Source organism: Notothenia coriiceps, unplaced genomic scaffold, assembly GCF_000735185.1.
Source record: "Notothenia coriiceps isolate Sejong01 unplaced genomic scaffold, NC01 NC01_scaffold00037246, whole genome shotgun sequence".
In the NCBI taxonomy this organism is placed as follows: Eukaryota; Metazoa; Chordata; class Actinopteri; order Perciformes; family Nototheniidae; genus Notothenia; species Notothenia coriiceps.
Genome location: NW_011369947.1, coordinates 4,663,217 through 4,691,006, shown reverse-complemented (window position 1 = coordinate 4,691,006; position 27,790 = coordinate 4,663,217). Strand labels below are relative to the sequence as shown.

At 38.9% G+C, this 27,790-nt stretch overlaps 1 protein-coding gene across 2 annotated transcripts; it reads left to right on the top strand.

Annotated features, from left to right (window-relative positions):
• The first annotated feature begins 85 nt into the window (after positions 1-85).
• gnai2b (guanine nucleotide binding protein (G protein), alpha inhibiting activity polypeptide 2b) lies at positions 86-27,545 on the top strand. Of its 2 annotated transcripts, XM_010794604.1 has the most exons (10): positions 86-525; positions 667-812; positions 16,975-17,017; positions 18,677-18,818; positions 20,790-20,950; positions 22,835-22,963; positions 24,498-24,627; positions 25,058-25,211; positions 25,309-25,501; positions 26,370-27,545. In XM_010794604.1, the coding sequence occupies exons 2-9, from the start codon at positions 695-697 to the stop codon at positions 25,497-25,499; spliced, it is 1,068 nt and encodes a 355-aa protein (XP_010792906.1). In that variant the 5' UTR covers positions 86-525; positions 667-694; the 3' UTR covers positions 25,500-25,501; positions 26,370-27,545. The 2 variants fall into 2 exon arrangements, with proteins under 2 accessions (XP_010792906.1, XP_010792905.1); XM_010794603.1 differs by having other exon boundaries at positions 86-812.
• Positions 27,546-27,790: the final 245 nt, after the last annotated feature.

Sequence of the window (27,790 nt, the reverse complement as noted above, 5' to 3'; positions counted from 1 at the left end):
CATTTCGTTCAAAGTTAGCTGTATAGCATTAGCCAGCGTCATTAGCATCATGTTGTCTGAGAGGCTTCGTCCATGTGAGCTGCAGAGGACTGGCGCAGCGCCCACTGCAGTCTGCACACGGCACTGCTGAACGCAAGCCTCACTAGCCTGCGCTCTAATTGGTTCCACGCCGGCTGCTCACGTCTTTGGGAGAGCTCACCTGTTTTAATTGGGCTATCGCGAGTTGTCCAAGTAAGGTCGGTGCGACTGGTCGACAACTTGTAATCGTCAATGAGGCATGAGTAAATTACATATCTGAGGATAACCAACCAAAGGCACTGCCGCATTCGTGCTGCCCACCAGGCCGACAAGACAGCTGAGGCCGTGTGCAGCACCGGAGCAGCAAGCAAAGGCATCTCAGTCTGTGAACGGTGGCAGGACAGAGGGCTGTGAGCGTTTCGATATGGACCTGGCCTGGTTGTAAGAAACCAAATGATTTGGGTGCATCTGTCTCATCTTTGAGCTCACACTTGCACAGGAGAGCAGGTACTCACTTTTTAAGCCAGGGTAAAAACTCTGGAGTTTCTCTCTAGCAGGCAGTGCTGGACGCAGGAGCTGCTTCATTGTTATTCTTGGCATCGGCTGGCACGCTAAGACCGTCAAAATTGAATCCTTTTTTTCCGCAAGTGGTCGGTGCGCCCCTGCGTTTGGAGCCATGGGTTGTACTGTGAGCGCCGAGGATAAGGCTGCCGCGGAGAGGTCAAAGATGATCGACAAAAACCTCCGAGAGGACGGAGAGAAGGCAGCCCGAGAAGTGAAACTGCTTTTATTAGGTAGGTCACAGCTTGCGGTTGCTCCTCGGGTAATACTAAGTCAATTAATCCTTGCTGCTGCACATCATCACAGTTGTTGATTGAAATACAGCAAATCCACCTGGGGACCACTTGGTTAACATTAAGTTAACATGAAACGATCTGCTAAGACTTCATGTAATGCTGAAGAAAAAATATAAATAAAAGGGAAACATTAATCTGTAGGTGCAAAAAACTAATCCCAAGGGGCACCAACCACCTGCAGTTTCCCCAAATAGCCAAGGCAGAAGCCTTTGCAGATCAGCACAGGGAAGAGAACAATTAAATCTTCCCACTGAAACACATCCTGTAATTGTGTTAGTAGTTAGCCGACACAAGTGTCCATTTACTTGGAGAGAAGTCAGATACCATCATGTCAACATGCAGCACAGCTCCTCAGGGCTTTGAGCTGGCTTTTTGCCCAGTAAGCTTATTTGGAATGATCAAAACCAGTGGATAATTTCTAATCATTAACACAGTTACACTTTAGCACTTCTATGAATACACTTCAGTCTGTTATTATAAATAAATACAGTAATCAATGTGTTTGTGGACAATAGGCAAATATTCAGTTTTTCATTAAATAGATTGTGGAGCTTTAGAAACACCCCCCCCCCCCCCCCCCNCACACACTCTCGCTCTCTCTCTAACACACGCACGCACGCACGCACACACACACACACACACACACACACACACACACACACACACACATGCCATCTTATCTGATTCAACTGTCTTTTGTTTTTCACCATCTCTTGGTCTAGATTTGTCTCTTGTTTAAATGTTCACACAACTAAACTGACATTCGACAAGTATATTGAAACTTAAAGCGTGAGAGCTGGTTGGATATGGACGAGGGTCAGTGTGCAAATCAGATGGTAATACAGCACAAGATCAGGATAAATGCTGTGGGGTGGCTAATTGTTTTGAGTTGGCTGAACATGTGAGAGAATGCTTCAAAGAGCTGTTGGGAAATCAGGTTTGATAAGTCAAAAAGCCACTTGTGTATCTGCAGTTTCTATGCCATATGTTCTCTCTTTAAATGCAAACTCAAATCATACGTTTGTCAAACCTTTGATATCTGGTATGTGATGTGTATCTTTGAAATATTGTGTATACTATAATTTCACCGGAGCAGGAGTTGATTTACTTTGAGCTAACAGAGTCAAAGTAAAGGTTATTTGTTCAGCAACAGCAAAACATATTTTTAAGAACCATTGGTTTTCTGTGGGTGTGTGGGTTTCCTCTGGTTTCTCCCCCCAGGCAGTTTAACTTAGCTGGCTACTCTAAATAGCTTTGTTTTATCACATCAAACAGTATCTATGGGCATGTTGCTTCCTTGGCTTGTTTTCATGGTTAACTTCCTAAATCTATCAGTGGTTATTTATTAATGCCATCTTTCATCTTCAACAAGGTTTTTTGGTATGATTACATATTTCTTGCATGGGGATAACAAGACCTTTTTCTTCCAGTAATGATATCTGTCCAGACAAATCAGTAAAACAAAACATTATCAAAGAGTGACAGTGATGTATTTCAGAGGGCTAACAGCTCTCATGCTCTGATGCTTTTTAAGGCATCGTGAATATTTTACAAGGTGTCCAGAGGAATTCAGTCACACAGATTTTGACCACAGGGAGTTGTTTGCTGGTTATGTGCAGGACAGCTTTGGGGTTTTGCTGCATTACTGGAGTCTTGGTGTTGCCAGGCAACCCGCAGAACAGTCCTGCACATAATCGCCTATTAACCCCAATTTGTAAGACTTGGTTATTGATAAGATTTTATTAATACCAATTCTATTATCCATCCGATTGTTTATCAAGTCCCTTATGGATTCCTGATGCATTGTTGGGTGGAAACTGAGTAGGTTCATTAGCACCACGCTTTTGAACCTCTTGCTAAACCATGGCTCCATTCTCGAGCAAACTTGAACATTTTACTGGGGGCCAATATTGGTACGTCATTAGGCCAGCACAAATTACGTTAAACCATCAGTTAGAGGAATAGATCAGAGGCAATTTGAAGAAATTGCGCAACTTGAATTAAAACAAATGTTAGCCCAATCTCACAAAAACGCATTAGTCTCAGGGGGTCAGGGGTACGTACAGACAACAACAACCTCTTTCCTTAGACCCTCCCAATCAGTGAAAAACTCTGAGGAGAACGGAGAGCAAATGGAAGTAACAGATTCTTGATAACCATCCCAAACATTTGTCAGTTTTACACTTAGGTGTTAACAAACTAATTAGATGTTACCTGTTCATCAGTAGACTTTACAGATGTTGGACTTTATTAACAAAGTCAGCCTAGCAGTTTCCTGTCTTGTGCTAAGCTAACTGTCTACTCAACTTTATAGTTAACTCAAACACAACAGAGCAGTATCAATCTTTCTACTCTGTACAAACTTTTTAACAATTATGATAAGAGGTCACAGCTGAAGTCTCAGGGAGGTCTAGGAACCTTATAATCTAAATATTTGAAGGAGAACCAAGTTAATAATATGTTAGTTATGCTGCTTCCAGACATTGAGAGCTTTCACATGTCCTTAAACTGGCTGGGATAACACTTTTAAGCTATGTTTCAGCCAAGGGCTAAAAAGAAAACTTGACAGGTTCAGAAGAAACTCCTCTCTCACCACTTTCAGTGTTGTAAGCAAACACTGATTTCACCATGTTGCGCCATATCTTTGAGTTCTCTATGTAACCGACTGACTAGACTTTATCAGCCTTGGAAGCAGAGACAAAAATGCATGTTTCATAATGATGTAACATCTCAGGATCTGAGGATCATTACAACTTGATGTCTTAAACACATATATATATATACGTGTATGCATCGAGGAATGAGTAAGAAACAGTCTTTCCAAGTTGTTACCTGTTTTAGAATTGTATCTTATGAAATGTACCTTATTAGCAGCCTATTCAAGTGTGTTGGTATGGGCACACTTGAATTCAGAGGGTCTTCAACTTAAAAAAATACAAAAATTATCAAATTAATGGTTGTCAATTAAGAAATTATAATTTGTAATTGCAATATTATTAAAGCTAGGGCAGCTGCCTTTTGTAGAACAGTAAAATTAGGCTAGATTCTGAATATATGTAACCAAAAAAAACTCTCAAAGCCTCTCCAGTTTGCCTCAAAACAAATGCATTGCATTGACTTCTGGTGGAGGACAATCTAAAAAAACACCTTAAATAATTATAATGAACGTATACAACCAACATGTCTATACTTACAGCTGTTACGCAACTTACGCTAGATACTGTCATATCTGAGGGGCAGTTTCAGTTTCCCTTTCACACAATTTAAACCAGAAATGCTAAGTGAGGATGCACTTTTTCCCCCTGCTTCTTTCCTTTGAACCCCCCTTAAATGAGCATTCACTGCAGCCTATCTTTAATTCTCACCCCTGGCAGACGATAATAATAGTACTTCACAGACATGACTCACTTCTCATGACGGAGAGGAGGGCTCAGGGTGAGACTGGCCATCCTTAGATGACAACTTCACAGTTACCCACAAACTGAAAGAATATACTTATCTACAGTTAGTCACGTCTCTGCTGAATACCACTAAGTCCTCAATAAATGCATGTGTATTTATGTGCTGAACTAGCAAAAGATGGATCCTCACTGCTTCCAATCTAGGATGCTTAATGTTACCTTGATTTAGATTTGTAACCTTTACAGATCACACAGCTGAGGGTCCTTGGTGAGTTGTCTCTTTTAAAAAATGTTTAACAACATACAATAAATCCCTGGGTATTATTCTTTTTTATAGCAGCATAAAAGAGTGACCTCTACTCAGAATATAAGGGGGGATTTGCAGATGTCTTTAATGAGGCGGCTTGGCTCAGGGTCACAGTGGATTAATGAGCAGAGGCACAGCACACCTTGTGATTTGGGCTCTGTATTTGATATGAAGTATTTGTCTTTAAGGCAGAGTGTACAAGTCATATATTTAATTGTAATTTATCACAGCTCAAAAACAAATATATCTCTCCGTTCCAAAGTTCATATTCTTACCTGTACGGTGCAGATGACAAACCTGATCCCCTTCATTCAGTTTTCAATCACGTCTCCATTATCAGCCCCATGTATAATTTACGATGTTTCTTTTATCCATTCCCCTCCTACTCTTTTGATATTCTACTGTGAATGGTGCAAGAGAACCTCATCAAGCGGCAAACTCTCGTTAGGACCAATGTGTTTCCTGTCTCAGCATCAATCTAATGACGTGAGTGACACTTGACACCAAAGAAAGTTGACGTAGGGTGTGCTGTATGGACCTAAGTATGGCCATGACCTCTTAATTGTTATTGCCGAAATGAAGGAGGATGGAGAGTAATGGCAATGCAAAGGAGGTTAGGTTGAAATTATAGCATTACGTTTCTCACAAAGCCATGCCACTGAGCCAATATGGATAATACCAGGGCCCTCAAACTGGCTTACCTAACTGTAGGTCAGTCCTCATTAATTAGATCAAATTACACCTATTCTTTTCCTGGTAAGACATGGTAAGGTTGAATTGTCTTTTCTGCTGAGAAAGGTTCTTAACTTAGTGATATGAGCCAGTAGTTTCTAAGTGGCAGCCACCGGCAGTTCAAATGATCTAAATGTGGATTCTCTATGCCTCCGTTCTTATCTACTTTAGTGGAACAATGGACCATCCTACATGAGTTGAGAAGAGATAATGCCAATGCATAAATCCTTGCGTCAGCTACATTTCAAGCAATAGCAGGCCCACGTCACCGAAATCTGCTGTCGCATAATTACGCATCTTGCTATTGTTAGTGCGTTCAAATTCAATCCTACCATGGTTGTCAAAGTCCCTTTTGAATTTTCCTTCATATCTTACTTCAGCTAATTTTCATTTCTGTTGAGGTCAGGAAAAGACATAGGATGTCATTTTTGGGACTATTGAACCGCAGCCCGGGTATATTTTTTGACTCAACAATTTCGATACAGGGTGAATTAGGAATAACAAAAGACCAGCCCCTTTTTTGCACCATAAGATCGGTTTTCCGACATTAGATTTGTTTTAAGTTATGAAAATTATGAACATCATGATCTTCTGTCTGAGATGTATATCGTGCGTTAGTCTCCTGGACGGTAAAAAGTGAATAAGACACAAACCAGTGGAAGACTTTATTAGGATTTGCATTGATAGCAGGAGCACTGGGGCTGTGTAGTTGGTGTGAACTTTTTAAAAACAGATTGACACTCTCATTTCTTAATTGCTCTAGTTTGTTCTTGTGGGAGACCTAATTGTGTTGGATCCAGTCTGAATTAATGGATCGTTCATTTGTCAGTAATTTTTACTGTCCACGGCGGCGGTCAGGCTGTTTAAGATTTGAATGTCATTAAAAAGACACCATACGTCGATTATGAACTATATTTAACAGCGATGTAGGTTTTAGAAGATATTATTTTAACAGAAAAGTTGTTTTTTAATTATTCTATTGTTCGATATAACAGCTGTAGAGATGTCTTCCTTTTCTCAGAAATAATGGGACTAGGCGGCCTTGTCTTGTGGGGCTCAAAGCGTAAAAAGAGTTCAGTAATAACCCTGTATTTTGCACAGTGATATATTAGAAAGAAAATAGTCCCTAAATGAAACTGTTCACTTCAAGGTCGGACGATTATCTTTAGTAATTGGGTCAAGATTTATGAAAAAAAATATATATCGCTGTTGAGTTTCCTTTTGACAGTTTATTACAGGTATTGGTTTTATGTATTTTAAGTTGTGTGACATGTCAGCGGCTTTTTACTTCCTCTTGTTGTTTTACAGTGAGTTACGTGAGACTTGAGACTAATCAGTGACTTTCATCCTGCAGTGCTTCCCTCGAATCAACTCAAGAACTCAGTTAATAGTCTATTGATCACCAGTCTCACCTGATGCACTTGAGATGAGATGTCATGCACACAGAAGCACTGCCCTCCAGCAGCAAAGCATCATTACAACACAATACATTTCACTTGGAGTCATGCCTGCTGACTTTTTTGTCTCACAGCGTTAAGAGATCATTCAAGCTTTCCTGAATGTGACAGTGAATAAGGAGTCATCATGTATCATACACTCAAAGGCACACTCAGATGACAACATTCAACTATGGTTTTCCTCAATAATTTTCTTCACAGTTTACTTCAAGTTCTATCAGAACACACCAAAACGAGGTCCGAAGTAGAACAGAAGAAGCTGTCACCGAATGAGTCTGTGCTTGAAGAGAGCTATAGTTTTTCTACTGTCGGCCCACACAAACATGTCAATTATTTGATTTAGTTTTGGCGAAACAAGGTGGTGTAACCATGGCAACTCATCTAGTGCATGTGCAAGCGAAGCCAGCCGTCATTTTACTATAGCTCTGCAGATTCCAGCCTTCACATACTAATATTTAGGCATGTGTTTGAGGCGGAAGTGGCATTCTATCTTCCTTTCCCTTTAACAATATGAATCATCAGGTCAACATTAATGAAATGGTTGCTATAATAAGCAGACTAATGGTCTCATGGGAATTTATGAAAAGTACACTAAGGCACATATATGCACGCAAATTACACACAACATGCCCCTTTTTAAAATATAGCCGTGTATGAATCACGAGGGATTATTAATACTGCAGTGAGAATGGTTTATGGTTGTTGTTTTTTAATCGTTCAATTTGAAATTGCCTCTTTTAAGGCCTTACCACCAGCCATTTCAAGATGTTGTGTTCCTCCTCAAAAGTGTCTGAGCACAACTGCACTCTTTGCCATGTGGCACTGATTGGGGCGAACAAAGCCCTCACTCTTCCTGACACTCTGGTGTGCCAACAGAATGCAGGAAGGCTCCATGGGGTCTCTCTAACACTGCAGAAGCTGCCAAATTCTGATGTCTCATCCGTTTGCTGGCTTGAGTGCAAAGAGTTAAGCTGACATGATTGTATGCAGAAACAAGGGACGTGGGGGATGCATTATGACAGCCAGGCAAACATCAGCTGTGATGGTCGATATGCGAGGAATCGCTTTTCATATGCAGTAGATTAATTTGAAGAGAGGGTAGAGCCAGGAATCTCGTACTTTTTCCCATTAAGTCTGTATTTTATGCAGGCTTTCATTGCTTACATTTCCCAAATCAGTTCTCAAGAACAGAAAAGCTGCAAGTGGAAGCTTTTGAGAGTTTTAAGATCATTGGACCTGTCATATTGAAAACACATATATTGTTTTGATCAGCAGATTGGATGGAGTAACAGATACTCAAAAACAAAGTTGTATGTCATGCAGGTTACGCCTGTGAGTCAAAAATCCAATAGGGATACATTGGCAATATTTGTATTCTTGTCTTGCCTTTTTTTAGATTTAGTGTATGATTATTTATATATTTTATTTTTTTTATTGTATGAAAATAAATAATGTAATGGGTAATTGGCATTATTGGTTACCGATATGTTGTCGATAAGCATCCCATTGCCAGTAGACTTATGATCTAAATAAGTATATTGACTTTTGACCTGATATTGACCTGCTCTTTCTTTTTGATTCCCTGCTTACTCCTCTACATTATTGACCTTTGCAGGAATAATTCTGCATGTCAATTGTTGTTTTCGATGATCAATATGCATTCACTTGATTAGTGTAACTAATAGGGACTCTATAGTAAGACTGAGTACATATTGATCTGTTGTAAAAGACCCACCTGATGTGTTTCTGAATGATACCTGCTACTTTCAAAACCTTTAATAAGAAATTAATCTTCTGACCCAACACAGTCAAAATCATGTTGACCTATTCTATTTGTTGTTCTTTTACGGTTCAGACGCAGACCAAAGGATTAAACCTTTTCTTGGTCTATGTCAGGGGTGTCAAACTCAAATACACAGTGGGCCAAAATAAAAAAATCTGTACTAGTCGAGGGCCGGACTGGTTCAATGTTTATTGAATGAACTTATTGCACATATTAACCCTGGAACTAACAAAGCTTAAATTATTGCCTATAAAAACAACATTAAATAATCAGTTGCATTAATTTCTTATGGCTCTATCTGCAGCTTTTCCGGAGTCATTTCTTATGATTACATTTTTCCACAGACCAACAACAGCTTCCAAAAAACTATTTCCCTCAAAGAAAAAAAACAAACATGCCCTGTTGTCGCAAGAAAAAAAGTGCAGAAGGAAACATCAATTGAAACTCAGTGTCCTGCTCTGTGATGCTAGTTTAAGCCAGATACTTGGCATCTCATCTTGGGTGCAAGTTCATCAATGTTTGGGCTCAGGCTCTGAGCTGAGGAAACCCTCAGGATGGAGTGAAGGTGTGCGTGCAATATACCGACGGGCCAGATCTAATAGTAATTAGAAATATGTGTGTGTGTGTGTGTGTGTGTGTGTAAACATTTAACTTATTAAAAAAAGTGAACTTTTAAGGTGCATGTGTGAAATACGGGGAAAAACTAGAATAATGTTTTGTACAAACGTTTTCTTGAAGATAATCTGTGCACATCATTTCCCCCCCCTGACCGTGTGTCTCAGCCAAGGATTTAGATAATGGGCAAATCAGTGTCAAAAACCTCCAAGATATCCCTCCAACTATTTCCTGATCATGCTATTTTTGTAGCTTTTTCTCCAGCATGCAGAGTCATACCCAAGGGATTAGACAGCTGATATCTGGGGCTTTTCACAGGGATCTGACTTTTAATGTTTTTGAAAGTACTAATTAGTATAATTTATTTTAGAAATGATTTAAAACCCACCTTGGTTTTGGTGTGCAAATTAATGTATTTTTTAATGTATTAATCTCATGAGTGGTTAGATCATTTGGAAACACGATTGGACCTCCCCAGCATTGAAAAAATGCATTTGGCTTGTATTGTAGCATAGTGGTCACTGGTCATGTATAAAGAAGTCAAGAGCAGTGCCAGTGACTCCTACCCACTGCAGGCGTTCATTTACAGCAGGACGGTTGATAATGCTGACCGATGCAATGAGGTCTAAAAGGATTAGAAGTAGCGATGCATTTCTGTTATTAAAGGGTGTAATTAAGTGTTTGTTCATCCCCATATAAGAGCTCAGTGCTGTACGTCAGGTGGCATGAATTGATTGCATTGCAAAAATGGATGTCATGTTACAGATGTGTTTGTCTGGAGCTCAGTGTGCTATCTTTGATTTGTATGCATCAGAATGAGCTTCCACATGTTAATTCTCCCTGATGCTTGTTTTCCCCAGGCTGTACAAAACATGAGTCTTGAACCTGTTTCCTTGTATCTGCTTTGCTCTCATTGCCACCTGCAGAAGTGAATCTGATTATTTATGCACCATTTATACAGTATTAAACTGTTTTTGTATAATCTGTTCAACCATCACTTCCTTTGTGTCTGGCACAGCATTCTGCTTAATGGGCTTAATTTTTGTTAAGGTTACTGCAATAGCTTCAATATGCTTTTTAGCAATGTTGTGTGTGATATTTTGCGGACAATATGAACCGTCAAGGTCCCATAAATGTATGGATGCTGCTTTTGTGCACATTTAACTCAGGATTTAATACTGTTAACATTGGCAGCACAGTAAGAGTGCAGCACGCCTCCTCCTCTGCAGAGCGAGGCAGTGAAGCTGCGCTGCTCCCTGTGAGGCTGCTGGTGACCCACTTTTCCACTTCAGGCAATCGCACACTGAGCTGTATCTAGCAATGTGAAATTCCTCAATCGCTGTTCTGTGTTTGTTGAAAAGGTTGGGGGGTTATTGAGGGAAGGGAGCTGTCTTCATGAAACACCTGGGCTACTGATGCTATTTTGTATATAGTAACACACTAGAAACTGAATCGAGTGATACAGTAAGATAATCCAGGTCTTTGTTGCAGCTGGCTACCTTCATCTATTGAATAGCTACATGAAACGATTTAAAACCTGCTGCTATCTGCAGGCTAATAAAAGGAGGATAGAAAAAAGGCTTGATTTTAAGTTGTGGACAAAAAAAATTGGTTGTTAAAAACAGCCTGCTGATGGAGGGTAATGGACTAGATCCAACTGTGTTCCACTTATAAATAACTTATAAATAAGTGTCTTCGATTGGGGTTCTCTGTCACACATAAATAACCGTAACCTGCACCTTTACTTCGACAAACATCTGCAGAGGCTGAGCCTGATCAACCGTGTGATTGGTAAACACAGTGGCTATAGACTTGTCAGGTTGAATTTGTGCAATTTACCGTTCAATATTGAAGGCGCACCCTCAATCCCTTAAAACGTCCTCAATTGAGTGTGTGCATGTGTTTCTGGCAGCATAATGAGTTTACATAATTAAGGTAGGATTACAATGGTCAGTTACATTCAGGTTATGGTTTCAAATCGGTAAAATATCTATCAAATGCCAACAAAATGCTTGAATGCTAAATGCTCCCAAAGCTACATGGAGTGAAATATATTCTTGAAGTAATTTGGCAAGAAATGTAAAAAAGAAGCTTAGGCAAAAAAACATCAGAATATCATTATAAAGCCCTCAACTATCCCAATCCCATTATAAAGCCCTCAACTATCCCAATCATGATTGTGGTTTCCCATTCCTTAGTTTAGCAGTAATTCTATGAGCAGTATCAACCTGTTGTCTTTGCTAAAGGCAAACCTAGAGCATGTGCATTTGTAGTTCAGGCAATTAGAACATCCTGTAGTTTTTCCATCAATAATTAAGTGAGCGGCTATATGGAAATGTTGCCATTTATGACAAAATTAAACTTCGTACCCTTTACCTCAACATTGGATTAATATTCGATGGTTTTTCCTGCTTCAAAAATATTTACATACATCTGATACTGTACGTCCAGATGCACAAGCAAATGCATTTCATCACGTCTGCTTGTGTCAGTCAGCTCCCTCAGTACATATTGCGACAGGGCTTTAAATATCCGCAGCCTCATTGTTGTATATTCTGCTCAGTGTCATCAACGCCCAGAGGAGGTTAACCTTTTAAATGTCTGTAAAAGCTAGTTGGATGTGAGCAGTCGTGACACCAATGGCAATTGGTGGGGGCAGGAGGCCAGGATGAGAGCAAAGGAGGGATCGTGTCACAGCCAGGCCAGTGAGTCATCCTCCCACAGCAGTCACTTAGACAAAAGATGGAGTATGATGCCGGCGTGTCCTGAGATTCGTTACATGTCTCCACAGGAGGAATACAAATGCCAAGGCAGTGGGCTGGGAACACAAAGATGCAGTGTTTGTGATTATAAGCTTAGCATGCTGGGATATTGTTTGGAAATATCCGAAGGGTTTTATGACGTTTCCTGTTTGCGTATGTGGTCGTCACTTCAAAAGTCCTCAGCTGAGTTGTTTCTTCACTTGGTTGGCAGATTAGCGCAACTATGAGGTTGGAATTTTGATTCCTTTCCAGAAATATTTCAACAGCTATTGCCACATCATTTAGCACACCCATTTCAGCCCCTTCAGGATACATTGTTATAAAATGACACAAGCTAAAGGTGGTGAACATGTTATCACACTGTCTGTTTTGATTTGATATAGTTATGATCAGAACGATGTTGCTTGCAAAGGTTTTTTGTCACAGAGAGCCGACTGTGTTTGAGTTGGGTATTGGATGTAATTCAATCTATAAGCATAAACAACTGCACTGAATTTGGAGTCTTCTTTTTATTGTTTAAAAAATGTTTTGTTATGTTTGAATTATGTCTTGCAGTGCATGATAAGATAGGTGCAATGGTACTGTATATAAGACATTGGAGATTTACTGGATTAAATGTTATGAGTTACAGCTAATAAACATCAAGTTATAATGCGCTTGTTTTAATTTCTGTAGCATTCCCTCTTGCCAGGAGATACATTTTAGGATCCCAACAGACCTTCAATTATTTACCTAACATTGTAAATCAACAGCCTATAAAAGTGAATATTGGTTTTGGTGCCATTAAGAAAAGCTTATTAGTTAGTAAATTAATTTACTGTGAGGTTTTTAAGAGCAGTCTGCTGCAGTGAGATTTGAAGAGTTAGTGCTCTCCATGAAACTGCCATCCTCTGACTGGCTCATCTTTTGCATTTGCTTGCAGTAATGAACACAACAAATTGAACTTCACTAAATGCTCGTAGGCCTGAACTTCATGTTGCTAATTTCAGCAGTCAATATTAGGCTCCCATTACTTTTCTTGCTTTTGCTTTTTATTTTTCTCCTGCAGTTTCTAAACATAGTTTTTGTGCAAATTGGTGGATAACCTGTTGATGCATTATTTTACAAGGCACTCATGTTAGTCTTCATTGCACTAGTTTGTCTTTTGAACAGGGCCCTCCATCCCCAATCTGCTCCCATGCTGCCAGTTCCTCTGAATTGCGATCCACCCCCTCCATCTCCTGCTCATTTGTCATTTTTGTCCACCTTTACTCTCCGTGTTCTATCTGTCCTCTTCTTTATCTGCCTTTTGTAATTGAAGTGACTTCTCTTCGCTAGCTCTCCTTCATATTGTCCTCCATCTCACTGTAATTTAAATTTGGATTGATTAGCCTACTTTACTGTAACTGTTTTTTCAGAGTTTGTTGGAGAGGTACTGGTTTGTATCCACAGCTTAGTTCCCCCTGAGCTACACCACAGCAGTTTTTACCTCCCCTCTTTACGTACGCAGCTATTACGCTATGTACGCAGTTTATAAGGTGACTTTTATCTTGGCCTTAAGCTCATAATTAAAGCAGATAGACCAAGAACAGATTGTTTTACTTTTCTTTTTTTTTAACTCCCCTCCCACTGCAGCCCTTGTCGCTATTAACTTGCTGCTGATTTAAGGACGAGAAAACCATTTATCTCGTTTGAAAGATATCGGGTCAGACTGCCACAATTCTTTTACCCAGAAGACAAGTATAGCCCAACTAGAAGAGAGTAACACACATGGAGTTTCAAGCTATCTATCTCTCACAGATAGCAACACTCCTTCTTCTCCGAACAGTATCTAGAAGACACGATCCCTCAATGGCTTCCCACTCACACACACTGCCAATTTTAACGAGAAGTTTCCAAAAAACGTAGGTTTTGTCTTCAAAGAAACACAACCTGACATTGGAGAAACAGAAAAAGCTAATGACAGTCATCTTTGGCTGACAAATAAATAATTTAAATGTCAAATTGTCTGTCAATTTAGTCGTCAATTAATAAACTAATTGTTTCAGCACCGTTTACATAGATACGGTTTGGGTTGTATCTGCTACTTTTTTCTTTCGTATAGCCCGTTCGTTCACACGAGGCCGTAACGGAACCGCGGAAACGGACCCCTCAAACGATAACGGGTCCCAAGGTGGATAGATCTGCGGACAGAACGCTCTGGGGGGCCAAACTGCTCTGTGTGTACGCCATATATGATCATTTTCCTGATAATGATGAAGCCATAGCCCCGCCCCTCCCCACCTCTGCTGCTCACAATATTTGCGTTCCCGTGTAAATGGGGCCTGAAAGAGAAACGTCCATCAGGGCCCTTGTTTAAAGCTCAGATGTAGATTGTCATGTGTTGACAGGTGATCCACTTATCTGCTGTGAGATTCTGTTTGGATGTTTGTTGTATTTATTAAGATGGGGATATCTCATCAGTCCATCAATGGAGGCTTTGTGTCATCTGCAGTGGGTAACTGTGACTGTGGCCAAGTCATTGGTGTGAGTGGGTCTGTGAGAGTATTGGATGTGACGGTTCTGATTTCTGTAGCTGGGGCTCCTGTGATCCTCATGCTATAAATCATGTTATTATCAATGCTGTGTTTTATGGCACTTACTGGAAACCAAGAAGTATGAATAGTTGGGGTTGAAGAAGCAGAAAGAGGCGGCGGCACCGTTTCTTCGTTGCCAGAAAGTGATTCTGGATCTGCTACATCGACACTAAAAAGAAAGCGCCTGCCCGCTCTGCCATCACAGGACACAGAGGGATCTTTGTAATACTAATCACTTCATCATTTACATCTGTTAGTTTTGAATACGCTGCAGTTTTTAGCAATATTGTTTAATTTCCTATGCTGGTTAGATGTTCACTGACATACTCTTGTTAATATTTCGGCTCCATGTGAGACAGTTTTTGAGAACAATTATGCATAATACAATTTTATATAAATAACCCGAACAGTGGGAGTCGATTAATCATGAGCAGCGACTCTTTGTTCCCCGCTAAATAAATGTTGTTTTGACTGTCAAACATGTCAGTACCTGAATTAACAATGAGGTAATTCAGTGGTGTGCCATCTGGATAAATTAACACCCTGCCTGTTTGTTATCTTGATTAATGGAATGAGTAACACTGTTTACTCGGTTGAAGACTATTGAACTCTCAGAGCAATATGAAACGCATTTTCCCAATGTATTAAAAAGACTACAAATAGGTGCATCATTTTCTCAGGTAGTTATTTACAGTATCCTATCAATGACTATTTATATACAAATTCTCAAATGTGCTTCAAAATACTTTTATTTTCCTCTACTATATATATGTTGTCAGTTTTTCAGTATAGATGGATGGATACTCTATTGATCCCAAGTTGGGAAGAAAAGAAGATCATTAATAATTTGTATTTTAATCATGATTATAATCAATGCCCCTATATGCCTACTAATGAGTCTCTTGCTCCTGCTACAGCATGACTTGATAATGACAAATCAAAATTCAACTCAAAGTTTTGTTCCCAGAAGCAGCATAACACCATTGCCCATTTCTCCTAAAACACCTTGAGCACGGAGAATGATGGTCCACTGGTCTCTTTCTTTACTGCTGCTCACTATTTTCACTTGAAATAGTAATGGATCGAGGAGTTTTATTTTACAGTAAGGAAGGTGACCATGGTATTTGTATTTCCTCAAAGAGACTGATATTCCACTTTCCATCAACCACATATTTATTCTTAAATGTAAAACATATGTTGTATGTTGTCATCAAGGAATCATTATTTTCAAAATGGAAGTAGATGACAGTCTGAGAGAAGAGAGTCCTAAAGCCCTGTGATAAGACCTTTTGTTCCAAGAGAAAGGTTAGCAAACGAATAGAAGCAGCAGCACAGTTACATAACGTAATCTCTGTTAGCTTTAGGTTAGGTGAAAAGGATCCTACTTCAGGATTCACACCAGACATTGCTTTTACACCCGCCCCGTTCCCTGTGTTGTTTCTTTACTCTCTGAAAAGTGCTGGATGTGTGTGGCTATGATGAGTGTTGACAGCTGCTGGTCCCTTGCTCCGTCAGCCGTGGGCTCGGCTAATGTTTGTTGGCAGGGTTGTGTCAGGTGGAGTGAAGGTTCATCGCATGGTGGCAAGGTCCCGACAGCTAAAAGGGCAGTGCCAAAAACTCGGTCACATCTCGAATGCTCTTAACTTCTTATTTTCTATTGTGCCTTTAATCCAAAGATCTAGATTTTACTGTGAGATTTTTAACAGCAGTAGATTCTGAACTGACTATTCAATATTGCCCTGTTGAGTTTTTTAATTTGTATTAAACAACAAAGCTTGGTTTTTAGTTAGTGTAACCTACCCAAAAAACATTGTGTACATATACATGTAGTATGTCTGCTAGTTTGCCGTTTTGTTCTACCTCGCCCCTTTTGGCACATTAACTAATTAACTAACTAAGTTAGTTAATCAGGAGAATGGTGTCAAAACACAAACAACTGAAAAATTCATAACATTTCTTCAAAGTGGTCAGAAACTGGACAAAGTAACTTGAAATTGCAGTATTGGAAAATAGAGATAACTTTGAAATATAAATAGTTCGCCAATAGTTCACAGTGATGATGAAAGTGTTGATTTTCTGAGCTTATTGGAGTGAATAGAAACCAATGTCTGCCCGACAGGAAACATTTATATATAGATCTATGGCATTCTTTGGAAACATTGTTCCAACCATTAAGCATTACATATTTAAAAGCCGTTGAACCATCTTCCTTCCACGCATCCTTTTCTATCTGAGTAAAAAAGCAACACAGAAAGCAATAGGGGAATTTTTCATGCATATCTGTACATCATGTCCTCCAAATTGAAACACAAATAAACCAGACCACCCAGAGGACAACATGTGAAGTCGGAGGCTGCTGGTCATCTCTGGGTCACTCATGTTTTTCTGATGAAGAATCAACTGTACCCAAAGTTCAACTGTGTTCCAGTCACAAAGATAAAAGCAATAAGATCCTTTTTTAACTCTTATTTTTTAATCTTTTAACAGGCGCTGGGGAATCTGGGAAGAGCACCATTGTAAAGCAGATGAAGTAAGTTATACAAATAAATTACATTGCATTTAGCTGACGCTTTTATCCAAAGCGACTTACAATAAGTGCGTTCGACCAACAAAGTACAAACTTGAAGAAAACAGAATCATATAAGTACATCAGGTTTCATAGAGCTAAAACATTTCAAGTGCTACTCAACTGGCTTTAGATAAGCCAGTCCTTTATTAGTATACAAGTGCTTTGTTAATAGTTCTATCGCTTTATCTTTATCTTGCTATGTTTTTAATAATTGGCCTTTTAGTCTTAACCCAAAAATGTATTTTGGATGTTGTTGTTGTTATTTCCTTGTCAGATGTAAGGAAATGTTAATGATAATTCCAGATTTGTGTTTGGCTAACCGGCTCATCGAGTCTCTGCTCACAGTAAAAGTTGTTAAAGCTTACAGATCTTACCTTCTGCCTTTGGCTCAGGCACTGAGCATATTAAATGTAGAAGTTAAAGCGCAGAAGTGTATAATAAAATGAACGTTCTCCGAGATATAGACAACCTTGTGATTGGTATTTTACTGCTCAAAGCGCAATTGAAAGTGTTTAGAACCGATCTGAACACTAACTAACACACACAAATATGCATCCACGGGAACCTCAATTGCTTAATTATTAAAATTCCTCTGGGCTATTCAGGCATTGAATCCATCTTTTATGAGCTTGGAGCAGTTACAGTCTGTCGCTTTGAAGCCTGGTTATTAACACGTTCAGATAAATCAACCCGCATGACAGAAACATTTGCACATTATGTAACATTACACATTGATCAGCTTATATACTTGACATTACAGGAGAGAACGTTAGGAACACAACCTTTTCATAAAACACATACAAAATGTGTTGACTGTTCAATAAATTACTATTGTTAATTATCAGTTGCATCAACACACCTAAAGTCAATATGCGCTTTTACTTTATAATGATGTGGGCTGGTCTCAGTAAGCTCTCTCTGCTCACAGACCCTTTGTTCCCTCACATTCGGAGTAATACTATTGCAAGAGGTTAAATCCGGATACTGCATCAGCCCAATGCTGCAGAGCTGAGGCAGTTCCACTGTGTGTTAACCGCACTGCTGCACGTCATCCTATACACCGACATGGTAACTGAGACGTACAGTTTATGCATCTTGTTAAATGAGGTAGCGGTTGAAGGGATACAAATAAAACTGCTTTCAGGTGCCTTTTGACAGCCAAATGTTCTGTTTAACGAACTGATTTATATATTATGAAATGTTACTGGAATATAGATAATTATGACTGTACTGATTAATTAATTCAAATGGAGAAACAATGGCTACCCACCAGTCATCATAATAATTTTCGTTCTAGAGAGATCAAATGACTAGGTACATGATTTAGAATAGTGCCGCCCATACTGATGAACCCACAGGGAACCATAACCCAACACTGCATTATCCCTAGCTTAGCTGCACATTTCCGTACGATTTATTTATTCATTTATTTAACAGGGACAGTGCACATTAATGAACATGTCTGTAAAAGTGCCAGAGTTAGCTATCTTTCATCTGTAGTCCCTGGACATATTTTGTAAGTCATCCTTAAGACAACTGAATCACACATGACTGTTAAAAAAAGAAGAAGCTGCATATAATTAACTTTTAAATGTACGTTTTATTTTGTTTTTTTGACAGGATCATCCATGAAGATGGGTACTCAGAAGATGAGTGCAAGCAGTACCGAGCAGTGGTTTACAGTAATACCATCCAGTCTATTATGGCCATTGTTAAAGCCATGGCTTGTCTCAAGATTGACTACAGCAGTAATGGCAGAGTGGTAAGACACACAAGCACATAAACATTGAAAGCACTATGCATTTATGTAGCACATTTATCAAACTGTTAGAGAAACACAAGGAATCAGAAACACAGACACAACCTGCACACATGGACACATGAAGACACACTATTGGCATCAACAGAGATGCGGTCCGCTGCACCCTCTGAACACCAATCAGCCTGTGATCAAGCTTTCAGTGAGGTAACAGTGGCCAAACTCATTCCTGTGGAGGAGTGTGTCACTAAGATGTTTGCAGTGAAGCCAGCGCTTTAACTGAAGCTGCAATAAAAGAATAGAGGACCCTGCTGTGTTCATTAAAGCAGGATAGACTTTTCTTTCTTCCTCTGAATGATCTTTCAAATGTCCTGAGTGTAGCTGAGTGATAATACTCGCAGACTCCCACACATGGCAATTAGTGTGCTAGCCGGCCCATACTTGCACACTGCAGCACTATAGAAGTACCCATGCAGAGATTGTGTATACATTTACACATGCATACGTGCACACATTATTCCCACTGTTTGCTGTTTAGTTTGGTTGGTGGAGGAGAAAGAGTTTCAACACATTGGATTCCCGGAAATAAATCATTTTTAATCCAAAAGCTGAATTTATACAGCTGCTCTTTCATTCCGCAGTGGTAATCACTGCAACAGAAAACTTCTTCAAATAAACCAATTTAAAACAACAATACAACTATTTGCTCATTTCAAACTTTGGAATACAGACACAAAACTTGATAACCCAAATTGTTTTATCTTCCTCAGAATAAAGAATAGTAAGTGGTGATTGATGTTCACCAAGAAAAGGTAAATAAACATTATTCAACTGAAGAAAATACATTACAAATATATAAAACATGGCATGAAAGGAGCAGAGATGTATTGGCTGCCTGGAAGGGATGCTGGAAAAAGATAAATGATAAATGAATCTCTCTCCCAATGTGACAAATACCCACAAAGGGTGAAATGTGTTCTTCAGTTTGAATCATTCATTTATATTTTGATTCTACATACATATTTAGAATCCTGAAGCCTGATAATGAACAGTGAATAATGATTGCTCTTTGTTAATAAAGCTTGGAGAAGATATTTTATTTCATGCCAACATGATGAGGGAGAATTGAGAGCAGCAAGCATGATGACAAACAGAAAATCAAACCACCATGCTGTTACTTTGAGTCACCAACATATCTTACATGTGCTCAGCCCATACTGGCTTGCTCCGGCTTGTCATAGGTTTCAATTTCACCATCACATTATATTGCTACTATCATATCCTTTGCTTCCTTGGCCCTAGTTCAGAGACCTGGCCCTCCATGACTACACATGATTCATTTGTCCAAAGATGAGAGGCTGTGGATAATTCTTGAGAGGCTGTATTTGCTTTGTCATCTTTTACTTATTCTTAGAGTTTCTTCTAATAAGAAAACAAAATCTATAGAAATTATTCACTTATTCATCATAGTTTTTGTTTCCATATTTTCACAAACTTTAATTTTTTTAAAGGTTGTTTTAAAAATCATATCCACTAGTGCTCACTAATTGCATCTTAACAATGCTTCAAAACAATAATATTACCACATTAGAAAGACTTTATAATGATTTATAAGTTCTAGAATCACAATAACTTATCATTGCTGTTGACTCGCTGAAATTATTTTCAAGAATCAGTGTCAAAACCATTATCTTTTGCAATGCAATGTTATCATTGTTATAATTCATTAACGTGACCAGCAGTTACTTGTCACTGCAAACATTTATTTAAAGTGGATATCTTTCAAACATTGAAAACCCTCTCAATGGGCATGTGAGTGTTGCATTGAGATTGACTTATCAACATATCCTTCCATTAATGATTATTATTGTTTCAATAAAAAGACATATCCGGACAGCGGATAAAGCTGATGGAACAGACTCCATGTACGTTTTGGCAGTGATGCTCTAAATGCTTCCTTATGTCCCGCTGCAGGACGATGCCCAGCAGCTGTTCTCGCTGTCTGCCGCTGCTGAAGAACAGGGCATCTTCCCCGAGGATCTGTCCAACGTGATGCGCCGATTGTGGGGGGACAGCGGCATTCAGAGCTGCTTCAAGCGGTCGCGAGAGTACCAACTCAACGACTCTGCAGCATAGTGAGTCTGACTTTATGTGCATTTATGCTTTCATGGTGCCCCCAGGACACTTTTATACCATAACTTGTAAAATCCAGCTGACATTTTTAATGTTGACCGTCCTCTACTTGTGCATTAATCATTACGCAAACATGCTCTTGCATACACCGCTATAAATGTAAATGTGGCCAAGAAACCACACAGCGACCTGTCAAATGTGCTTTTCTCATCCTGCATACTTATTGACTTGTATATCTAAATAAAAAAAGGTTTTGCGTCTGAAACACTATAGTTAATGTTATTTTAGCATAGTAAAAGACAGCTCAAAAAGTATAACAAAGGTTTGTATTAGGTTCATGATGGAGCTAATTTAATTTGATGAAAACAAAAGGCTGTTTTAATATTTCCGCTCTTAGAGATTGTGTCCTCCTGGTGTCCTTTCGTCCTCGCTCATAAGCAGTTACCGTTTTTAACTTCTCTGGGGAGCAATAGAGAATGAAAATCAATAGCTTCCATTCAATGGTTATGTCTATCTCTCTGGGTTTTATTCTTTAATATTGTAACCTAATGAGCAGAGAACACAATTGACTTGAGGAATAAAACGATTTGATTGGCTTCCATTAGCCTCGGAGTAAAGAATGACAACAATAATAATACCCTTCAGTGACTTGTGTCTTTTTGGAAGAAGCTGTTTTATGTTTTGGCAGTGCTATAAAAGTAAAATACTAAATGTATACGTTTAATTTTTAGTTAATTATTTATGTTTTTATTAATTTCAATAAGTCTGCCAGGTCGGCTCATTAATTATTTTGATACGGTTCCATGACACACAGACTCTTTGTGTCTGTGAGGAGTAGAGCGGCTGCTGAAGCTCCCAGCTGGCCTTATATGATGATGCAATGTTTGTAAGTGGATCGGGTTTTGACTAGCAAGAACCAAAACAGAGTAAAATTAAAATAAATAAATCCAGTTGGATAGAAGATATGAAAAACAAAGCACTTATCTTTTTTTTCTTCCACTGTGTGAAATTAAACTGCCATCTTTGAGTTGCAAAGACCATGTGTAATTTTCTTTTCAACATTTGCATAATTTCTCCTGAGCACCCCAACATAATCATCTTCAAAGATTGAAGCCAATTTTGTATTTAATCAAATCACAATAGGAACAAATAACAATCATTTTGTTCACTAATATTATACATCAAATTAACTTTATTGGAGCAAATTAGTAGGAAAATGCATGTTGCCACTCGTCAGCTAAGAATAACACTGGCCTCGCATTATTTATTATTAACTTCTGGTCAAACTGTGTTACAGGTTGTCCCTTTTTAAGAGTGTATTTCTGTGGTAAGCCCCCGTCACTGCCACCAGGGTCTGTGTAGAGTCCCAACACATAGCCATAGCCACTGTGCAATGAATGCTGCCCTTTACAAAGGGGTCCCCTAAGGACAGCAGCTCCATGGTTTTCAAGTTTGCTACATTTACTAAAAGGGTAATTATAATATTTATTTTACAACAGATAAAATAATAATTTGTTTTATTTCACCTAATTTATCTTAAAGCCTGTTTGGAGCTGCAGTTCTAGGAGTAAACAACCAACGTATGGTCTCTAACCTCCATAATGAATTTGGCCATAATTACATTGTTACAAAACCTTTGAGATCCCTTAAAAGGCCCTTCAAACGACCTAATGATTAGACTGTTCATGTAAAGTTAAGTGGAATAGTAATGCATCAGAACATGCCTCATATCTGCTAGAATCCAACTGTTCAGGAAAATGTAGTAAATATATTTGAGGTTAAAGTGTCACAAGTGAGTGAGTGTGTGTGTGTGTGTGTGTGTGTGTGTGTGTGTGTATGTGTGTGTGTTTGCAAATCATGTTGATATATCTCTGCCTCTCCCTTAGTTACCTGAACGATCTGGAGAGGATAGCTAAAGCAGATTACATCCCCACCCAGCAGGATGTGCTGCGAACTCGCGTAAAGACAACAGGCATTGTGGAGACGCACTTCACTTTCAAGGAGCTGCACTTCAAGTAAGGCCATAGAGCACTGACTTTATATCAATGTTATATCACTTTGCATAAATTATACTGCAATCTCCACTCCAACCCTGTGTCCCTTTAATCGAAACAGGAGATTTAGCCATTTGCAGCCAATGTGAGAGCCTAGGGAACTTAGAAGCTCAGCTTTATTTTACATTAAGGTGCCTCTGTGGTATTATAACCCTGTCGGTGTTCACTCATTCCCAATGTTTGCTTGCAACTTAATGTGGCTGTCAGTCTGTCTTATCACCGCACAAGAGCACATGAAACATGACCAACTGAATAAAATATAACTGACCTTGGTGCTATTTTAGGAGAGCAGCTAGGCAAAACCCTAGCTAGGATATAATCATGCTTTTTTATTTATTAAATGTGGTCCTTCCTCCTCAGTGTAAAAAGTGACATTACCATAGCAGCCTCCTCCACAGCTTCTCTAAACAAATTGCCCGACTTTAGGCCGTGTTCAACATTAATAGCATTAAAGGGCAACTGACCCTCCTGGCATGAAATGTGCTACTCAGCTACTTAGAAGCCAAACTATACCAGAATCTGAAAGCTTAATTATCGTGATTGCACTGAAAGCTGAGTTGATAAAAAAGATGCTTCCTACAGTGCTTTTACTCAATAAAACCTTTCGAGCAAAGTGCTAACATGTGAGTATGTACAGTGTTGCAGGTCTTACATAAAATATGCTCTCTGGCCCAGCCTGAGCACTCGTGTGCATATTAGTAATGGATGTATAGATGTACATCCTAATAGTGGATGTGCCAGAGATACAGTCAGTGTTTTAACATGTCATAACAGGACCTCTCCCAAAGCACATACTTTCTGATGTACTGTATACAGTAGGTGAAAGTACAAACTATTTCATATAAAGGGCACATATCTTATTTGCTTTGTTTGGGGACTTGATCTGTATTAAATACCAAGACCTTGATAAGCAACTTAACAGATCTGGATGATACAAAAATAAAAAGAGCACATGGCTCTGCTGTGACCTGTTTCCAGATAAACTCTCTGATATTTGCCTTCTGTCACAGCCTCAATATTTGGCCTGAATAATACATGGAGGCAATCGATAAGAAGAAAGTCAAGTTTTTGTAATTATGCCCTGTTTGCCATAACAAGTACTAACGGACCGTATTTACAGAGACTTATGCAGATATGTTTTTATATTGACTCAATTTAGACCTTAACACCACATATTTGCCTCTGTATCATCTAACTGAATAAAGAGGCCTGTCTGCCTCTCGTAGCATTGAAGCCTGTTGTCTGTTTTCAGATATTGGACCGTATTCTCTCTACCTCCTCCTGAGGCTTTTGTTCTCAAAATAGCCTCATGAAGACTTAATGTACATCCAGGGATGAAATGTCACTCTTTCTTTTTCCTTTCTTGTTAGCCGTCATCCTTCCTAAAACTGTCTTCTTCAATACCTCGTTCTCTATCACTTTCACCTTACTGTCTTTCAGTGTGACCTACTTCCTCCACACTCAATGCATCTCCTCCGCTTGATCCCCTTTGCAGAATGTTTGATGTGGGAGGACAACGCTCGGAGAGGAAGAAATGGATCCATTGTTTTGAAGGAGTCACAGCCATCATTTTTTGTGTTGCACTCAGCGCTTATGACCTGGTGCTGGCTGAGGATGAGGAGATGGTAAGGAAACATTATTCTCATCTGCTTTGTGATATGACTCCTATTCTATCTTTATATTGCAGTATCAGGTAGTTTATTTTCTAAGGCATTACAAGGCAAATAAAAGGATCCATCCATCCTCTATTGAAAGCTTAATAACAGTAATCTCCAGATGGTGAAATTATTATCCATTTACAGTTGAACCAATGAAGTGTATTTATGTTAAAAGGCTAAGTGGCTTGAACCATTGACCCCAATTTCTGGAGCTGATTATGAATTAAAAGAAAGTGCTCCAGAGAGACTTGGCCTAAAGATGCTCTGAGGAACATCCTGTGCTCTGCTCATTTCTCACATTTAAATATCAAACAGCAGTGTCCCCTGGTGGCAGCTCTGATGTGTTGTTGTGCTTCAGTGGAGGCCGCAATCTTTAACTTCCGTTGCTTCTCTCTAGAACCGAATGCATGAGAGCATGAAGCTGTTTGACTCCATCTGCAACAACAAGTGGTTCACCGAGACCTCCATCATCCTCTTCCTCAACAAGAAGGATCTCTTTGAGGAAAAGATTCCTCGCAGCCCCCTAAACATCTGCTTCCCAGAATACACAGGTACAGAGTTGGATTAATAACAAATAAAATCACAAGAACATGTAAGCTTTCATGCTATTATTAAATCACCTCATGTTTCCAAACTGTTGTTCCCCAGGAGCCAACAAGTTTGATGAAGCAGCCAGTTACATTCAGACCAAGTTTGAGGACCTGAACAAGAAAAGGGACACCAAGGAGATCTACACCCACTTCACCTGTGCCACCGACACCAAGAACGTGCAGTTTGTCTTTGACGCCGTCACTGACGTCATCATTAAGAACAACCTGAAAGACTGTGGTCTTTTCTAAAGGTAGGCTAGAGGGATGATGAAATATAAAATGTTTTCTGACATATTCATGTGGCCTTAAAGGTCCCATGACATGGCCATTTCTACTGATCATAATTCCATTGTTGAGGTCTACTTGAATAGATTTACATTGTTCAATATTCCAAAATCACATTTGTTTCTCATACAGCATCTCTGTATAGTATGTGTATTCACTCTCTGTCCTAAACGGCTTGTTGGACCTCCTGCCCGTGGAACTCAGCCTGAGCACACACACTCATAGCCAGCTGTGTGTGTGTGTGTGTGTGTGTGTGTGTGTGTGTGTGTGTGTGTGTGTGTGTGTGTGTGTGTGTGTGTGTGTGTGTGTGTGTGTGTGTGTGTGTGTGTGTGTCCAAATGGACCAATCCACCGTTACGACCAGGAAGAGTCTTTGAGGGTTTGTGACTCTGCAGACCGTTTACATGCATAAAAAGCTTCATAACACACAAGGGGACGGGTAATAACCAGAAAAACATGTCATGGGACCTTTAAGGTTCAATCAGTCGATAAGTTGATCCGACAGAAAATAACTGGCAACAATTTGATTGATTGACGACTCACTAATTGACTTGCATTGGTCTATGGCACAAGCCTTCTGGCTCTATTTTCCCAATTGTGAATATATGTAGGTTTTCTTACTTTGTCATAACGGTAATCTATGTGTCTTTGTCATTTTAATTAAGCGCAATTTAGCATTGATTTGCTAATTAACATCATCCATGTCTGCGTGATTTACTGTAGTTGATGAGAAGCAGTTTAAACATGATACATTAGTAGACATTAATACAAATCATTGCTCTTTGAATGTATTTATCTAAAGGTGCCTTTTCTTGTCGTCTTTCTGTTCCTTCAGGAGAATGCCTGACTGACGCACCCAGACTGCATGAGACTGCAACAGCCATGTGATGATACTGCTTTTCATAATGAAAACCATAAGAGACTTGACTCTTAGAGCACATACTTTAAAGAACTTCAACAATCACAGATTTGCAACCATCCCATTCTCTGTTTATTGTGTTGATTAAAAAAATCTATATATATTTCTTATGGCTCTTGATTAGGGTTCTCATACTGTCCATACTGATTACCTGTAAATAGATATACAGTATGACCAAGCCCCCTTTTATTGTTTTTTTTAATTGAATTTGTAAAATGATTTTATCCCACTGGCTTAAGTGGAAACACATGTTAGAAGAGAGAAACTTATCATAATATTAACCAATCTTTCCCATCATAATACATAGTAAATGAAAATAGAGCAATATTAAAGTATTTTACATCCTTAATAAGACTTTCAGGAGTAGTTTAAGGATGACTTTTAGTCTGCAGTTATCTGATTTGAGGAGTCTCATTTGTTTTGTATTCAGACCTCTTTGAGTTGTTAGGGGTTTCATTTTAATCCTTATTTGCTTTTGAAGTTTAATAAGAAGTAACAACATGACAAAATAATATTTTATAAAAAATGAAATTACTTATGTTAACTAATGTTCGCATTTGATGAACCCTCTGACTGCACAGAGCTTATTTTTTTGAAGAAAACAAACAAGCATGGAGAATGAACATGGATGAAGGGAAATGCTTTTGTACAATGTTTACACAGAATCCACCGTTGTACTTTAGTGCATTGTTCTGCATGACCGTCCATAGATTAGCGTGTATCTCCCACAACTGAATAACATTCCTGAGTAACTTCTACAAAGAAACAAAACATAAATGGTTTTGTGTCACTTTTAAGATATCTACAATATGTTTAAGTGGTAATCTCTGTTCCTAACATGGATGTTCTGTTTTTCTGTTCCATGTTAAGTTTGTATTTACATATGTTTGTGCCTTGATATCTGTTTACACATGTTATTTAGAGACATACTATCTCCATAGTGTGAATTAGGGCTATTTCTATTCCACTGTATTTCACATTACACATGATTTAAGATGCACCACAACAAAGAGACACATGGATGATAGTCTTTCAATAATATTAAGAAAAGAGTCATTCAATTGTTTTATGTAAATAAAAGTTTGCTCACTTGATCTTTTATTTTCAATGTGATGGGTCAAAAGAAAATGCACTTAACACACATTAATCCCCATGAATGGACCTAAACTCTACTGAAATGCAAATTAAAAAAAATAATTCAAAAGGGACTGTGAATAATCCAGTCATTTTAATATATATGATTCTGAAATGGGCCATTACACACACTAAGCTGTTTTACTTTTGGTACTTAAGTATACCTTGATACCAATACTTTTGTACTTTTAATCAAGTAAGTG

Excerpts from the sequence above, each read along its gene's own strand:
- gnai2b (XM_010794604.1), top strand. The coding sequence starts at position 695 with ATGGGTTGTACTGTGAGCGCCGAGGATAAGGCTGCCGCGGAGAGGTCA. Across the intron at positions 17,018-18,676 it reads ACCATTGTAAAGCAGATGAA|GATCATCCATGAAGATGGGT; the intron begins GTAAGTTATACA and ends TTTTTTTGACAG. Across the intron at positions 22,964-24,497 it reads TTCAAGGAGCTGCACTTCAA|AATGTTTGATGTGGGAGGAC; the intron begins GTAAGGCCATAG and ends TCCCCTTTGCAG.